Below are 17,541 nucleotides of genomic sequence, written 5' to 3'. Positions count from 1 at the left end.
GGAGGAGTAGGATGTCATGGTTCAATGTGGCAAAGGCTGCTGGCAATTGTAGTAGAGTCAGAACTGATGACAGAGTCATTGACAGTAAAGGCCTATGCTCAGTCAGTAAAAGAGCAGTTTCAGTAGAATGACCACTCTGAAAACCAAACTGATTAGGCAAATTATTCTGAGACCGGAAAATTCAGAAACGTGCTTGACGACAACCTTTTCAAGAATCTTTAAAAAAAGGGAGACAGTTCTATAATTCTTCACGACAGAAGACAGATTACGTGAAACTTTCTTTAGCAAAAGAGTAACTAAATGTGTAAGAATGTTTCCTGAACTGAGTGAAGCCTTGACGGCATGCGACAGGTGAAACTGTAGACGAGATAGACTGGAGAAGGGTGGTTGGAATGTGATCCAGAGGATATGTCGTAGCACTTTCAGAAATAATAGACGCCTTTCTCATTGAGACGGGAAAATGACTCCAACCATTCTCCAAAACCATGAGAAGTAAATAACTTGCCAAAAATGTTTAGCTAATTTAGTACCATGAACAAGATCTGAAGTTCAACAACCCAAAACAAGCCTGTCTGCTATCCTCTCAGATAGCTACTGCTAAATCTCTAGAATGATTCATTTATAGTTTGGTTTTTTGGTAGCTGAAAAAATATTTACATTCACACTTCTCCAGTGACCAACCAAACGCAGCAAAACCTGATTACAAAATCGAGCTTAATCAGAAAGTCTTCATGTCAGTCTTCACATCTTACCTTAACTTGTCATATAAATCCCTTCTGAAAAGAGCTACATTTTGAATTGCACTAGGAAATGATGTGTACAGTCTTGCAAAATTCTCCTCAAGTTCCCTTTTAGGTTCTGGATCAGAAGGATCTGCCTTTCAATCCAGTTTTAGCCTGCATGCAAGCTCTTTGTGGAGTGACTGGGAGCAGCTCTGAAGGAGTGTTGGAGTGGAGATCAGTGGAGTATTGCTGACTTTTCCAATGGCAAATGTCCACTGGGTACTAGATACACTATACTTTACAATAATACAATGTTGGTAGTTTATGAGGACTGAAAAACATACCGTACAAATGAAGCTGTTGATAGAAAACAGTAATATCACAGCCGTGATGCAAGGACTTTTGTTCAGACCATAAAAAATACATTTTGTGTTTCAATCTCGTCAAGATCCAGAGAAAATACAACTTTACCACACCAATAATCCACTAAGGGGAAAAAAAAGCACATTCTTCAGCTTGAGCTGTAACCACTGCTTTATTAGTGCGAACAAAAGTGTTCCTCTTTAAGACAGGCACAAAAATACTCTTATTTACAGTACATGAATGCCAGTAAAATGGATGAGCTGTAAAAAAAAAAAAACTTGACGGACAATCTGAATGAAGGCAAAACAAGCAATTCCTTGGTGGAGTGAATTTTGGCACGCCTACCTAGTAGCACTTCTGACACTCGGAGTACTTTAACAAATATGTACATCTACACTAGGGATGAAAACACATCATACGTTAGTGAACCACAGGCAGATAAACAGTTCAGTACACTATAAGGGTTAACACCATCCGACTATTTCACTAACATACATACAACTAACTGGCCCTGTATAGCAGGTTGGACATCATGGCAAGGAAAGTAAAATTGGAGATATCTAGTGACCAGAAAAAGAGGCAAAGGTACAGACCAGGAATGTCAGTGACGGATTTCACTTCAAAATTGACCAAAACTGCAAAATGGTCCAAACTGAACTACTTCTGTAATGTCAAGGTCATACAGTTTTTTTTCAATAAAACAAAAAGGCACAAAGAGGAAAAGATATGTGCATAACCTTTGTGTGACCTTTTAAACTGTTAAATTTCAGCGCACATTCAGCATAACATAAGGGTGACTAGCACTGTTTTAAACCCTTCAGCAGGTACAGTCATGCCAGTCTGTTTAGAAGATTGAAGAATGGACGTTCTGAATAATGAATATCTGGGCAAATCAAATAAAACATGGAATCTTAAAATCTTACGTTGTTCAGGACCGCTATTTTTATATTAGAATCCCTAATACACTGCCCTGCTGAAGGGTTAAAATCAAATTCCTTAAATTCGGGACAGATTTCTCAGATATCTCAATCTTTTAGGGGCTGGTCAGGGAACTTCAGACGTGTGCAAACAGACGATGCTGAGGATGAAACCCTGTTCAACTAGTCTTTGACGAGAGGAGCTATGATCCCAGTGGAGACTCTTAGTGCTGGAGGGTGACAGGTGCCTGGAAGATCCCTGAAGGCCGGTTCTTCTTCTTCATCAAAACAGAAGCAGCTTCTTCTTCATCAAAACAGAAGCAGTTTGATTCAGCTAGATTCCTGTTGGGTGACTGGAGCACTGGGGGGAGAAGAGAGATGGATTTACAGTCTTAAGGTCAATTTTCAGAACTCAGTCAGTACACATCCTGACACTTCCTGATCCCTATGCGCACTAGCAAACTCACACCCCATACCTCGCTGACTGGTCACTCAAAACCCTCATGGACTAGGTGCTTCTCAGGTTCCAGTCTATACACTAAAAAACCTTAACTGAAATACAGTACCAGTCAGAAGTTTGGACACACCTTTAATTTTTTAAGTTTAAGTTTTTTCTTTACTTTTAATTTTTTCTACATGGTAGATTAATACTGAAGACATTTAAACTACGAAATAACACATATGGAATGATGTTCTAAAAAAAAAAGGTGTTATCTACCATGTAGAAAATAATAAAAGTAAAGAAGAAACTAAAAATTGGAAGGTGTGTCCAAGCTTTTGACTGGTACTGAAATACAGTCTAGCACAACCAAGCTGAGGGGAAGACTAGAAAAAAATCCTTACCTGTTCTCCACAGCTTGGCTCTCTTCAACTGCTTTGCTTTGCTCAGTCTCGTGCTGCTTCACCTCCGGGCTGGAGTCTCCATTCACAGCCTGTCCCTCTGTGGTTCACCAAAACATCACCAGACTCTCAATGATTGTGATACAAAAACCCAGAGTAATGACAGTGGGAGCATTTACATTTTTAATATTCTGACAAGGATGCCAGTCAAGAATGGTTGACATAAATGTAGTATAATGCCCCTGACAGGGCTGTAGTGTAATGCCCCTGACAGGGCTGTAGTGTATTGCTCCTGATAGGGCTGGAGTGTAATGCTCCTGATAGGGCTGTAGTGTATTGCCCCTGATAGGGCTGTAGTGTAATGCCCCTGACAGGGCTGTAGTGTTATGCCCCTGATAGGGCTGTAGTGTAATGCTCCTGATAGGGCTGTAGTGTATTGCCCCTGATAGGGCTGTAGTGTAATGCCCCTGACAGGGCTGTAGTGTAATGCCCCTGACAGGGCTGCCTCGTGGCCTGCTCACCCATGTTCTGCTCTTTGGCTTGCTCGGCTTTCTTCAGTGCTCCTTTCTTGGCCTCCTCAAACTGCCTCTGCTCAGCCAGAGACTTGTTGAGAACCTGGCTCAGCACGGAGTCTCCCTCACCCACCAGGAACATGGTCTTGAACTTGTTGTACAACATGGAGGCCTTGTCCATGATGTCCTGGCTGGCCTTAAACCTGCGCATCTGAGGGAAGACACAAGCCCCAGATTAGAAATGAAGTTTCATAGAGGATTACGAGGCAGAGCATATTTCAGCCCTGAAGGGAGTGCCTGTGAGTCAGTCAGTGGGATAGAGTGACTCGTGAGTTCAGAAGGAAGGGGTTGAATTGAAGCTGTTGTGAGTCTGTACCTTTTTAAGGGTGGCTATCAGATCACTCTGGAGGTGCTGGGTGGTGACCTGAAGAGAGCCCAGCTCGTCCAACGCCACCAGGCATTTCTTCACATCCTGGGGATAAGCATTAAAAGGGTGCTGAATGCTTTAGCAAATACCACTTCAGTTCATAAAGGAACAAGACATACAGTTTCTCTGTCTCACTAATACACACACGGTCACACACCGAAACTAGGCAAGCATAACGCCAGACAAACAAAGGGAGTTTTTCATTATATCCAGAGCAGCCCCAAAGCACTGGTGAGAGGAAAGGACAGACCTATTTTTAAACAGTTAACTCATAAAAAGATAGCGTTTTAATGACTGGACTCAGAAACTCACAGGGTTGTCTATCTTCAAAGAGATTTTGATTTCTCCATGCAATCTCTGAAGACGTTGCTCTGTAGACATTTCTGGATTGTGTGAAACATATTGACACAAATCAAAAAAATGGGGGTAAAAACTTCAAGAACACACACACGCATGCATACGAAGACGAGTCATTCAAGTTTAAATGAGGTGCGACTCTTTCAGAAATGCACAAGAACCATGGCAGCTCCCAACCAGAGAAATATTTCTGAAATTCACCTTTCTTTCGGTCTCCTTTCCGCTCATCCTTCTTTACGTCTTCTTTTCCTAATCTACAGGAGAAACAGAACAAGTGCAGGACAGTCTCATCACTGCCAAAGCAGCAGAAGCAGCAGCAGGAAGGCCTCCTCCCAGAACCCCTGATGGAACACCACTCCGATCTTAACGTTAACACACCTACGCGTTAGAATGTGTTGATGCGTCAGGGTTAACGGATCCCGATTCACTTTGAATGGGGTGACGCCATCCTTTGCCGAACTGAACGGAGCCACAATCCAGTTCGGCAAAGGCTGACGACACCCCATTCGAAGAGAATAGGGATCCGTCGCCCTTAAAGGCTCAACGCATTCCTACGCGTACGTGTGACAGGTGTGTAACTACTTCTCTCTTTAAGCAAGAAACTCTCCCACAGACTTCGAATATGTGAAATGAAGAAAAACCGAAAGCAGCTTAACTTTCCAACACCACATGCAATTCCCAATCCCATTCAACCCCCAGCATAACTTAAACCAGAACGAAATATTCTCTCATTTTGGTCTGTGATCCTTGAAGTGTTTTCAGCGCTGCCATTTCCGGCGCACTGAACTGAGATCGGACGGCGGCCTTGACTCACTCTTTGGTCTCGTCTGCCTTGCGGCGGCGCTCGTCCTTGTCCGACTCTGCCGTATTCTGCTGAGCTTTCAGCGGGTTTCGTTTCCGGCCTGGTCCACTCCTCTTCTACAGGGGGGGGTGAAGGAACACAAGTAAGGGTCATCGCTGCCGAGTGGCGAGACCTGCCTAAAGGGACTTTGTCTTAACCTACTACAGCATTATATAGCATTGGGTAGTGTAGCCTAGCATTGTATGCTCAAGTTTAGCATGGCATGGGTTAGAGTGGTGTAGCATAGCATGGTTGGGTTTTATTTAGCATAGCGTTGTTGAGGATAGCCTAGTATGCATGGTGCATGGCCTAGCCTAGCCTAGCCTGGCCTAGCCCAATCTCCCTTGGACACTCACTCTCACTCTCTCCACATATTCACTTGCATATTGGAATAGGACTGCTGTGGTGCTCGTGTCTACTACCTCCTCATCCTCGGAGTCAGATGAGCTCTCATCCTTGGACACTCACTCTCACTCTCACCACATATTCACTTGCATATTGGAATAGGACTGCTGTGGTGCTCGTGTTGAAGGGATTGGTCATAGTCAATAATTCCACTCTTATTTATACCTATAATATTTATACCTATAAGTTTATTACTTTTATTGGCATTTCTTGGTGAGGGCTCTTTGTTCATACCTGGGGATGGAGGTGAGAACTCCCTTCCCCCCAGGTTGAGACAAAGGTGTCTGCAGCCATGGCCTATTTTGAATCAATGGTAACACCCCTTAAACATTATGTATATAAGAGCCTTTCTCACTAGAGGTAGGTTAGATAAGCTAAGGGTGAAGCACTGTGAGTGAGTGTGTGACTTCAGCCTCTGTCTCAACAATGTGTGGCCGCCATTGTTATAAGAATAAACTGAAACATGACTGACAAATCCATGACTGAGTTTTCCAATATATATAGTAGAAAACTAATTTCTATCAATGTCTACTACCTCCTCATCGTCGGAGTCAGATGAGCTCTCATCCTTGGCGTTCTTCCTCCTCTTGGCCTCTGGCTCCTTCTTCACCTCCTCCTTCCTCTTCCTGCCATCGGCCCTCCTCTCATCCTCCTCCTGGTGCTTGCTCTTGTCGTCAGATCCTCGTTTCCTTTTACGTTCAGAGTCTGCAGCGGTGTCCCTGTTAGGTTTGGCACCACACCGAAACAAGTGTGGGAGTTAATATGAATCTCACAAAAATGCCTCCCCCCTCCCCCCGCACCCACACTCCACAAACCAGGTGATCAACGGCAATAAACCACAACACACCACACCTACTCTCTCACACACACACACACACACACACACACACACACCCCTCCTCGCACACACATGCACACACACACACGGTGGTACTGGTGGTGATGAGAGGAAGCTGGTTACATGTCACTGCCTGATCCGTGAGGGTCTTGTGATGCCTGCTGCAGGAGGAGTAACTTCTCTGCCTTGGGCTTCCTGCCACGACGCTTAGGCGCAGGTGTGTCTCCACCTATAAAAAACAGTGCAAAGTGCAACACACACACACACACACACACACACACACACACACACACACACACACACACACACACACACACACACACACACACACACACACACACACACCATCAACATACTGTGGTAACAGTCTGAAATGAGAGTTGTGATGGTGCAATGCGTTACCAGGTGGACTTGAAGTTGGACTGCCAGCAGCCTCGTCTTTCTCAGAGTCCTGCTCCGTTTCACTCTGAGAAAGGACAAGCAGAAGGTAAAGTTGAGCCATGTGGGTGAGTACTGAAATTCTGATCACACAGATGCCTGATGAATAGGCTTACCTTTTTCTTTCGTCCTCTTTTTGGCTTGGATAGGGTGTCTGTTGATTCCTTAAAGGGGAAAAATATGTATTTAATAATTCACCAGGTTCACAAATATCAGCTACTCAAAAAACCCTTACACATTTTGAACTCATATCTGGGAAATGGTGTTTCTGAGAAAAGTGCATGCGGTCCTGTGATTTTTTTTACCTGCTGAGGTAAGGCATCATAAGTCCAAAATAAAACTGACCAAACAATCGTCTGGCCTTCTCCTTCATTTTTCCACAACCAGTATAGCATCAAATCATGTCATGAAGTAAGTCACAAACAAAGAGTGGAAGGACATCATCTGATGTTGAACTTGTGATTGTGGTGACAGTGAGTTAGCACACTCATCCCACTGGTCATATGGTTCGTGTGAACAACATGTGGACATATCAAGCACTAGGAGTTGAACCTCTCTGCACTGGAGACCTCTCCTCTTGGGGGAAAGATAAGAGATAAGCCCTGGCCAGCCTGCCTACTGCAGAGAGGTGAAATGCCTCTCCAAAGGAGATATATTGAGAACGGCAGCAGAGGAGTGGAAGAACCAAAGGGTGAATATCCCTCTCTTCATCAACACGACCACTTCCAGGTGGCTTTGCCACAAGACTAGAAACCATATGGAAAATGAAGAATCCAAAAGCGGCTTAACTTTCCAACACCACATGCAATTCCCAATCCCATTCACCCCCAGCATAACTTAAACCAGAAGGAAATCTTTCCAGCAGCCACCGCTCCCCCTCATGCAGTGGACAGTACGTACTTCCTCCAACAGGGGCCCTTGCCCTGATACCTCCATCTCCCCTTCCTCCTCCTCCTCCTCCTCCTCCTCTTCCTGACCCGCTTCACTGCCAGACACCTGGGCCAAAAACACAAAGGGCCCATGGTGCAGGTGTTAAACACAGGGCCTAGCTTGCTAAAGGGACCCAGCAGCAGCAGCCCACTGCTGCCCCGCCGGCAGGCTCAGTGGCAGGACTTCAGCACGGTGATCACCCTGCCCTGGCAGAAGACCTGCCCTGAGAGAGGCACCTAACCTTGGGGGGTTTGAAAGAAGTTTTCAGGGTGGGTGAACAGAACAGGATCACAGAAACACCACAACTTGATGGGCAAAGTCAGCAAGAAGATACCCACCGAGGACTTCCTCCCCTTCTCCCCATCGTCGTCATCCTCGCCTTCATCGTCCTCTCCCTCAGGGCCGCTGTCGGAGTCTTTGTCTCCAGCTGACTCGGCAGACATCCTCTGACAATGTAAAGATGATTTTGAGACCATTACCATTCAAAAGAAATACATCATTATATACATCATTATATACTGCTTTCGGTTTCTATATACATCATCATTTTTTTTTTTAATTGAGGGCATTGTCAAATCTCAGCTCAGCTAATCAAGAGGGGTTCTCGTGTGTGGCTATAGTCGGACACCATGTAGAGCAGTGGGGAGTGGGGGGTGCAGGAGTGTGTATCCCTGCTTTAGACTCAAACTGAACGTGTTCCTTCTCTCCCGCTATAGTCGGACACCATGTAGAGCAGAGGGGAGAGGGGGGTGCAGGAGTGTGTACCCCTGCTTTAGACTCAAACTGAACGTGTACCTTCTCTCCAGTGGGAGGTGCACGAGTGTGTACCCCTGCTTTAGACTCATACTGAACATGTACCTTCTCTCCAGTGGGAGGTGCACGAGTGTGTACCCCTGCTTTAGACTCAAACTGAACATGTACCTTCTCTCCAGTGGGAGGTGCACGAGTGTGTACCCCTGCTTTAGACTCAAACTGAACATGTACCTTCTCTCCAGTGGGAGGTGCACGAGTGTGTACCCCTGCTTTAGACTCAAACTGAACATGTACCTTCTCTCCAGTGGGAAGTGAACGAGTGTGTACCCCTGCTTTAGACTCAAACTGAACATGTACCTTCTCTCCAGTGGGAAGTGAACGAGTGTGTACCCCTGCTTTAGACTCAAACTGAACATGTACCTTCTCTCCAGTGGGAAGTGAACGAGTGTGTACCCCTGCTTTAGACTCAAACTGAACATGTACCTTCTCTCCAGTGGGAGGTGCACGAGTGTGTGTACCCCTGCTTTAGACTCAAACTGAACATGTACCTTCTCTCCAGTGGGAGGTGCAGGAGTGTGTACCCCTGCTTTAGACTCAAACTGAACATGTACCTTCTCTCCAGTGGGAAGTGAACGAGTGTGTACCCCTGCTTTAGACTCAAACTGAACATGTACCTTCTCTCCAGTGGGAGGTGCACGAGTGTGTGTACCCCTGCTTTAGACTCAAACTGAACATGTACCTTCTCTCCAGTGGGAGGTGCACGAGTGTGTGTACCCCTGCTTTAGACTCAAACTGAACATGTACCTTCTCTCCAGTGGGAGGTGCACGAGTGTGTACCCCTGCTTTAGACTCAAACTGAACATGTACCTTCTCTCCAGTGGGAGGTGCACGAGTGTGTACCCCTGCTTTAGACTCAAACTGAACATGTACCTTCTCTCCATCCAGCTCCACCTTTGGGTTGTGGTCGATCTCCCACAGGCCTTCATTGAAGCCTTTCCTCTTATTGGGTTTGGCATACTTGTCTTTGTTGGGCAGGTATGGGTATATGTCTTTGGGACCAAGGAATGCCCTACACCAAAGAAAATGACAAAGGAAAGCCATTAGAGATATGTTGACAAATTAGCAGGCTGAAGTTGATGAGATTTCCCATTCTACAGCACATCCTATTACTTCCTTATATTATATATGACAATCCATCAGATGCTACAACACATCCGTGTTACTCCCCTATATTATATATGACCATCCATCAGATGCTACAACACATCTGTGTTACTCCCCTATATTATATATGACCATCCATCAGATGCTACAACACATCTGTGTTACTCCCCTATATTATATATGACCATCCATCAGATGCTACAGGTCATCCGTGTTACTCCCCTATATTATATATGACCATCCATCAGATGCTACAACACATCTGTGTTACTCCCCTATATTATATATGACCATCCATCAGATGCTACAACACGTCCGTGTTACTCCCCTATGGCCATCCATCAGATGCTACAGGTCATCCGTGTTGCTCCCCTATATTATATATGACCATCCATCAGATGCCGCTAGCCAGGCCCCTCAGGAGCAGTAGGCTTTCTTTTGCAGGATGGCACAGAGCAGGTGAACTCACGTTTCATGGGTGCCAAAGAAGAAGATGGGAAATTTGACATTGGCTGGTTTAACAGCTCCATCTGGAACTTCATCGATCTTCCAAAGGAATTTACAGAGAACAAAAAAGTAAGATGTGTCACATCACTGAAGGGCATGCTTTTATTTACACACTCATTACTGACTGATTGTTCAACATTACTCCTATTAAGTGGTTATGAAAGAGACATGAGTGGAATACACAGTGCTTACCCTGGCTGGCCAATGGGGATAACCCTTCATTTTTGCAAAGATCAAGTCACCAGGTTTGAAATCCCGTGTCATGTTTTCTTCTGATATGACGTTTAGACCTTGAATGAGACAAACATTTAGAAGTATTATTATATACGTTTAAGTATAATTATTTCATGCTCAAAGTATATTCTTCAGTTTAACAAAATAAGCTTAATAATAAATCACGCCAACATAGATGGTTTAGAGAAAAACATGAAAACGAACTGCAGCAACAGTGTAACTTTGAAACGTCACTGCCATGCATTGAAGCCAAACATTAACGCGTGAGGAAAATTAAACCTTTTGGGGTGTGGAAGGGTCACGGTGATGTCCGCTGACCCCTCCCCCATGCGATGCAAACAAATAAAACGTGCATTCACCCACGATTTGTTGTTGCTATTTATAAGCAACCAGGCGGCATGACTGCACAATACTCCTCGGCTGCGTTCACGTGGTGGCAGCTGTATCACGCAAGTTCGAACTGCCCGTGCATTTCAATGGATACATTCGGTTTCAGTTGTTAGCTAGGTTTGCATTTTCAGCAGACAGACCTGCTGGTGAGCTTTAACTATGACCTCTGCTGTCAAATTGCTATGGCACATCTTGGCAAGGTGACTGAAGTGAGCCATGATGCTAGTTGTATGATGGAAGCATGTCTACCACATTCACATTGTAAACTATCTTAATAATAGACACCATGCTTACCGGAATTAGCCTTACTCCTTAGCAACACAGCCAGGCAGCAACCCCTTCCACTAGCAGCCTCTACTCCCGCGCAGCCGAAAACAGACTGTACCAATTGAGAGTTGAAATGGGGGGGTGGGGCGAAGTAAGTTCAAACACACAATGTTTCCTTTACGTTGTTACATTAAAGGAATAATACAGATACATGAACATGTTCATAGCGTGACAGCGGAATCAAATGGCCAGTGTTATGGAGAAATATCGCGACTGTCATGCTCATGACTGCGTCATGTCAACAGGGACGCTAGGCCTAAACTAAGACAGTCGTTCAGGCTTCGAACATACATTCTAAGCATCCTAGCCATTCATTACCGACATTATTCATTTACCTACATTAATGGTTAGAAATAGTCTTATCCACAACAACCCACCGATGCATTTAGTTCGTTCTACACGGTAGCATATTTTAAAGTTTTCAAGCACTGTTATTATTATACTTACTATTGTAAGTATTTAGGGCTCTAAATTCTAAATTGAATTTGTAAAATGCATATGCTAATGACTATATCACTAATAAAACATCCTAACAGTAACGACAAAAACATCAAAACAAAACTAAAGTTACATATTTTAAGGACTTCATACAAGTTATTACAAGGGTGCCATCTGGTGGGAGTAATAAAATGTTCACAAAGCAGATGTGCTAAAGCTTGGAGGAATACAGTCGTTTAGCGCCCTCTACTGGTGACACATAATATTTTCATTATTTATTGAATGCTTGTTAGGAGAAAAGAAATACAGTGTATTCTGGCAAATTTTACAATATTTTATAACCAAATCTCTCTCTCTCTTTGTATATATTTCTCCCTCCCCTTCTCTCTCTCTTTCACTAGATGGGCTTTTACACAAAATGCTTCAAAAACGTGAAAGGTTAGAACTCTTTGTGTTTACTGTGCTTATTGCAGTGATGATGCAATATTGCAATAATAAGCAACATCAGCTTAATGTACCGTGCAGTACACCTTAAAGGGGAATTGTGTGTGTGTGTGTGTGTGTGTGTGTGTGTGTGTGTGTGTGTGTGTGTGTGTGTGTGTGTGTGTGTGTGTGTGTGTGTGTGTGTGTGTGTGTGTGTGTATGTGTGTGTGTGTGTGTGCGTGCGTGCGTGCGTGCGTGCGTGCGTGCGTGCGTGCGTGCGTGCGTGCGTGCGTGCGTGCACGCGTGCGTGCGTGCGTGCGTGCGTTGCTGTGTGTGTGTGTAAAAATCACCTACAAGCAGACACACACACCGGTCTCAGCGAGGGGAAAGACAATAGGGGCATGTGATCGGTGTGAAGGACAGGCCATGTCAGCCGTGAGGGTCCCTGGCGAGGGGATTCATGGAGCCAAGAGTGGTCTGGCCCAGGGAGGACTCCCCGCCCAGCCCCGCCCAGCCTGTGGGGTGAGACCCCTCTTTTGGACGGGGGCCAGCTCTGTGGGGGTCTCGCTCAGGCGGATGTCCAGGGTTGGTAATCAGGCATCTACCCTTCACCTCGCCAGAAGAGTAGTTGGCATGGTATCTCATTCACAGTCACTCTCTCTGGGGCCTATAGGTGTCCTGTGCCCCATCTAACTGTCCTCTTCTTTTCCCTCTCACTCTCTCTCCCTCTCTCTCTCTCTCTCGCTCTCTCATTCTCTCTCAAGCACTCTCTCTCTCTCGCTCTCTCAATCTCTCTCATGCTGTCTCACTCTCTCTAGAATCCTCTCTCATGCTGTCTCACTCTCTCTAGAATCCTCTCTCATGCTGTCTCACTCTCTCTCTCAATCTCTCTCATGCTGTCTCACTCTCTCTCTCTCGCTCATTCTCTCTCATGCTGTCTCACTCTCTCTCTCTCTCTCACTCTCTCTCTCATGCTGTCTCGCTCTCTCTAGAATCCTCTCTCATGCTGTCTCACTCTCTCTCTCTCTCTCTCTCATGCTGTCTCACTCTCTCTCTCAATCTCTCTCATGCTGTCTCACTCTCTCTAGAATCCTCTCTCATGCTGTCTCACTCTCTCTCTCTCAATCTCTCTCATGCTGTCTCGCTCTCTCTCTCAATCTCTCTCATGCTGTCTCACTCTCTCTAGAATCCTCTCTCATGCTGTCTCACTCTCTCTCTCTCAATCTCTCTCATGCTGTCTCACTCTCTCTCTCTCTCGCTCATTCTCTCTCATGCTGTCTCACTCTCTCTCTCTCTCTCTCTCTCTCGCTCTCTCTAGAATCCTCTCTCATGCTGTCTCACTCTCTCTAGAATCCTCTCTCATGCTGTCTCACTCTCTCTCTCAATCTCTCTCATGCTGTCTCACTCTCTCTCTCTCTCGCTCATTCTCTCTCATGCTGTCTCACTCTCTCTCTCTCTCTCACTCTCTCTCTCAATCTCTCTCATGCAGTCTCGCTCTCTCTAGAATCCTCTCTCATGCTGTCTCACTCTCTCTAGTATCCTCTCTCATGTTGTCTCTCTCTCTCTAGCATCCTCTCTCATGTTGTCTCGCTCTCTCTAGTATCCTCTCTCATGTTGTCTCGCTCTCTCTCAATCTCTCTCATGCTGTCTCTCTCTCTCTAGCATCCTCTCTCATGCTGTCTCACTCTCTCTCTCTCTCGCTCATTCTCTCTCATGCTGTCTCACTCTCTCTCTCTCTCTCTCAATCTCTCTCATGCTGTCTCGCTCTCTCTAGCATCCTCTCTCATGTTGTCTCGCTCTCTCTAGTATCCTCTCTCATGCTGTCTCACTCTCTCTCTCAATCTCTCTCATGCTGTCTCACTCTCTCTAGAATCCTCTCTCATGTTGTCTCTCTCTCTCTAGTATCCTCTCTCATGTTGTCTCTCTCTCTCTAGTATCCTCTCTCATGTTGTCTCGCTCTCTCTCTACTTCTCTTTTATGTTCACTTTCTCTTCAGTTCATTTTCTACTGACTTCCTTTTAAAGTGTATGGCACATCTGCTGCGGGTCCTTCCAGTGGCCCAGCCTCTGTGATGTATGACTGCAGTTAGGACTTGGGAACAGACGGAGGCGCTGTTTGATTGATGTGCTAACATGGAAAGCCTGGCACTTCTGTCCTTTTCGTTGTGGACACTGACTGGCACACATATTGAGTATGAAGGGACTATAGTTTATGTCGGGGGGAAGGTGGCACATCTTCCTTGGGCCGTAAAATCTGAAATATTCTTGGAAAAAGGAACTTAGACTTATTTAAGCTTAGTCAGTTCCAAATAAACACCCAGCACCCACTGTGTTCACCCCTCACCTTATGAATGACAACCTCAAAATGACTCCGAATGGATGGATGTAAACACACAGTTTCAAACAGAAACGAATAAAGAATTTCAAAAACATTAAAAATCAGGATGACTCTGAAGCCCCACAGTCCTTTCAGTTTGAAGTCAGTAGGTGTATTGTGTTATGATTCATAGTATTGAATCATCTATCAGTAGGTTTCAGAGACATTAAGTTTATATCAGTATAAACTGAAAACAAGGAAGTTGAAAAAACACATTTGTTGAATGTAAAAGCATTTTTATGCCAATGACATCTTTATTAAAATGACAAAAGCACCCCTACACTTGAATTTATCAATTTATAATTGTATGTGTTCTTTAATCATCAGGGGTGAAAGAGCTTCAGACTTATGTAATACCATTATGTATTTGAAACAAATACAGAGACACACACACACACACACCCCAACAGACACAGACATGCACATAAATACACCCTGTGTCCAGGAGGTCTTGGAGGTGAAAACAAAGAATCCCCGATCTTGTCCTCTTCAAGGGCACCTTCCCAAAGTTGAGTGAGCGATGGTGTCCTTGAGCCGTCGGTGTGTTTGTGTCGATTGGCATCCTTCCCCTCTGTTGCTGGCAACCCTACAGCACATTGGGGGGTGGGGGTGCCATTGGTGAATGATAAAGTGGTCGCTAGGCAGGTCAGCACCTCCATTAGAAGCCACAACATGTTATCCTGCATCTTCTAATGTCAGGCAGTGCTGTAATGTTGCAATGTGGTAATGTTGCTTCAATGTTTGCTGCTTACATTTAACAAACATTTGATGTTTTTATTTGAAGGTCAATCAGTCTGTATACCTCCAGAATCATACTTCAGTCTTTGTCAATTTGTGTTTGTAATTTAATCTACATCAGATTCAGATCAAACACAGAAATAAACTGGTTCACAACAAACAGGAATTGAGACGGTGTGGTAAATGTAAAATGATGTTGTGAAGCCGGGGAAATTCTGTATGTTTTTTTTTTTTTCTGCTGGCAGGAGAAAGAGGATTTGATTGACTGGTGTTCATGCATGGTTTGTGTGCTTGTGGAAGGTGGAGATACAAGAGCCTTTCTCAGGGAGGCGCAGGAGAGCTTCAGATACGTGGCTGTGGAGGCTAGGAGGGAGGGAGGGAGGGAGGGAGGGAGGGAGGGGGGGGAGGAGAGAGAGACAGATACGCTGCAAACAAGAGTGAGAGAAAAAAAGAGAGAGAGAGCGAGCGAGAAAGTGAGGCAGTCAGGGCCTGGGACAGCAGGTGAGTGTATACAGGCTGAGGGTGGACGACAGATGCTTCTGTCAGCTCTCCAACAGTCACCGCTTTGTGGGAGCACCACAGATGCCTTCCTCCTCCTCCTCCTCCTCCTCCTCCTCTTCCTCCTCTTCCTCCTCTGCCTCTCCCCCATCGCCTCTCAACCCTCAGCTCTCGACAGGCGGCACTGAGGATGACAAGACAGGCATGGTCCTCTCAGCGTGTGGAGTGACCAGGCTGGGGGTGGAGGAAGGGGCCCCATGATGGAGCTGCGTGGTGGGGCCTATAGCACCGCAGCACACGCCCTGCCTCTGCTGCTGGGCTGGTTATAAATGCTGGGGTCAGCGTGTGAGGACAGGGGAAGGGCTCTCGCGCTGGGCTGTGGCCCCGGCTGAGCCGCGGGGTCCGTGCGTCCCGCCCCGCAAGGGGAGCAGATGTTTTCGCTTGGGGCGAGCCAAATTTCCGTAGCAACCTTCAGCTGCTTGGAGGTCAGGCCTTCAATAAGGTGGGCGGCGTGGGGGGACATTTCGAGAGGCGAGCGCATCAACTTTGATACAACAACATATTAATTATGGAGCTAGACCCAGGGCTGGAGGGCTGTAGTGGAACATACCACCCCACTGCTTCGAGCTTCCGTCGGTTGACATTAGCCAAGGTGGTTGGCAGGTCCTGCAACCTGCTCCATAATACATTTTTTCACAGTAAAATTAGGGAGGGCTCCCTCCCTATCTCTCACCAGAATGATTGTTTCGAATGCTGAAGTACAGTCGGATTTTTGTCCTACTGATGAGGCTTGCATGCGTGTTGCTCCTGATGTAGAACGGATGGTGTTTCATATGTTCTGTATTTGTGTGTGAAGAGCTGGATGCTAGCCGTAAGAGAAACCCATTCCCACAGGTGCAAATTGAGAGATATGGGAAGATTGTCACTTCACTTTTAGTAACTTCCTAAACAAATGAGCGCAGTGCAGCTCACCCGCTAACAACCTCCGCATTGATTCCTTTTGAAAGTGGAGGAGCAGAGGATTACCCAGAGAGCTGGTGGAGAAGACCCAGCTTATTGGCCCTTTTTAGATTTGGCAACGGGTTTGACAAAGACGGGGGGAAACAAAATCTAGGGGCTTATGGCTGTTACGCGGTCCCGAGGAAAAACTTGAAAGACTTTTCTGGTGCTGGGAAGAGAGGAGGAAGAGTTGACTCCTCAGCTCAGGGCCGGGGGGGGGGGGGGGGGGGGGGGGGAGCACAGGAAATGAGCGAGAAACGCTACGGCACAAACATAGCCGGGAATTGAGACGTTTAAAAACCTTAACAGGGGACTCTGTGATCAAAGGGGCCTCATGATTCTCATTCGGGTGTGAATGGACCCATCAGCAGGAACAGAGGGGATTTATCGTGTGAGGGATCACGGCGTGCGAAAGTGTCAAATAAGCACATTAGCTTTAGAAGGCCCTCGGAATAGAAGACGATCCAGATCATTATCCTCCCGGGGCGCTGAGCCCTTCGCCAGGGAGAGAGCCTCATCAGTGGAGAGGGCTGCTCTGGGTGCGGCTGCTTAAACTGCCTTCACTGTCAGGGAAGAACGCAGGGATAGCCACGTACCTCTCAGCTGAATTCGGTTCAACACAGGTCAACTAGTTATAATCAATTTAAGTACATGACCATGGCTCGCGTGGGACAGTGGCGTTAAAAGTCGTTGATTTACATGCCATTCAGAAAGAATGATTTTAAAAGCTCTAAATGGACGACTTGGCTACTGGACTGTGTGTTACGGCTCCCAGTGGAGAGACTTCAATGGCCGTACGATATGAACATGCACCGAAGGGAAGACCTGCTTCTCTCACCATCCTCCACCACCACCCATGGAGATTCACCCAGCATGGAGGTCACGTTCCTCTCTCTGTCGTGACTTTCCCTCAACCTCTCCTTTTTTACTTCACATGCACCCTTAAAAGCGCCTCAAAAGCCCTCACAAATTGCCCTCTCTTGCTCTACAGGCCGGTCGCCGGTCTAATTCTGAGGAATGTTTTTTTTTTTTTTTCTTCCCCCAGCACCAGGAGCCATACTGAATTATAAATCAAAGCAGGTCTTCCTCATGTAGCCACTGCTA

At 45.9% G+C, this 17,541-nt stretch overlaps 1 protein-coding gene across 1 annotated transcript; it reads right to left on the bottom strand.

Annotated features, from left to right (window-relative positions):
* Positions 1-1,342: 1,342 nt before the first annotated feature.
* On the bottom strand, positions 1,343-10,983 carry LOC308381457 (PC4 and SFRS1-interacting protein-like). The gene is made up of 16 exons (XM_080859031.1): positions 10,933-10,983; positions 10,207-10,304; positions 9,977-10,053; positions 9,274-9,412; positions 7,929-8,036; positions 6,777-6,824; positions 6,625-6,688; positions 6,346-6,451; positions 5,920-6,103; positions 4,953-5,056; positions 4,340-4,392; positions 4,094-4,164; positions 3,731-3,826; positions 3,364-3,565; positions 2,846-2,942; positions 1,343-2,363 (listed from the first exon to the last, which is right to left on the bottom strand). The coding sequence occupies exons 2-16, from the start codon at positions 10,276-10,278 to the stop codon at positions 2,333-2,335; spliced, it is 1,452 nt and encodes a 483-aa protein (XP_080715157.1). The 5' UTR covers positions 10,279-10,304; positions 10,933-10,983; the 3' UTR covers positions 1,343-2,332.
* Positions 10,984-17,541: the final 6,558 nt, after the last annotated feature.

The sequence above is a fragment of the Sprattus sprattus genome, assembly GCF_963457725.1.
Source record: "Sprattus sprattus genome assembly, chromosome: 20".
Classification (NCBI taxonomy): Eukaryota; Metazoa; Chordata; class Actinopteri; order Clupeiformes; family Clupeidae; genus Sprattus; species Sprattus sprattus.
Note: the sequence above shows the minus strand (reverse complement) of the source record. Positions and strands in the feature narration are given on the sequence as shown.

What these genes read in the sequence shown, in the direction of transcription:
- LOC308381457 (XM_080859031.1), bottom strand. Translation starts at nt 10,278, where the DNA reads ATGACACGGGATTTCAAACCTGGTGACTTGATCTTTGCAAAAATGAAG. An exon ending in CTGACTCCGACGATGAGGAG is followed by an intron (nt 5,057 to 5,919) that starts GTAGTAGACATT and finishes CCCCCCCTGTAG; the next exon opens with AAGAGGAGTGGACCAGGCCG. An exon ending in AGCCAAGCTGTGGAGAACAG is followed by an intron (nt 2,364 to 2,845) that starts GTAAGGATTTTT and finishes TTCTCCCCCCAG; the next exon opens with TGCTCCAGTCACCCAACAGG.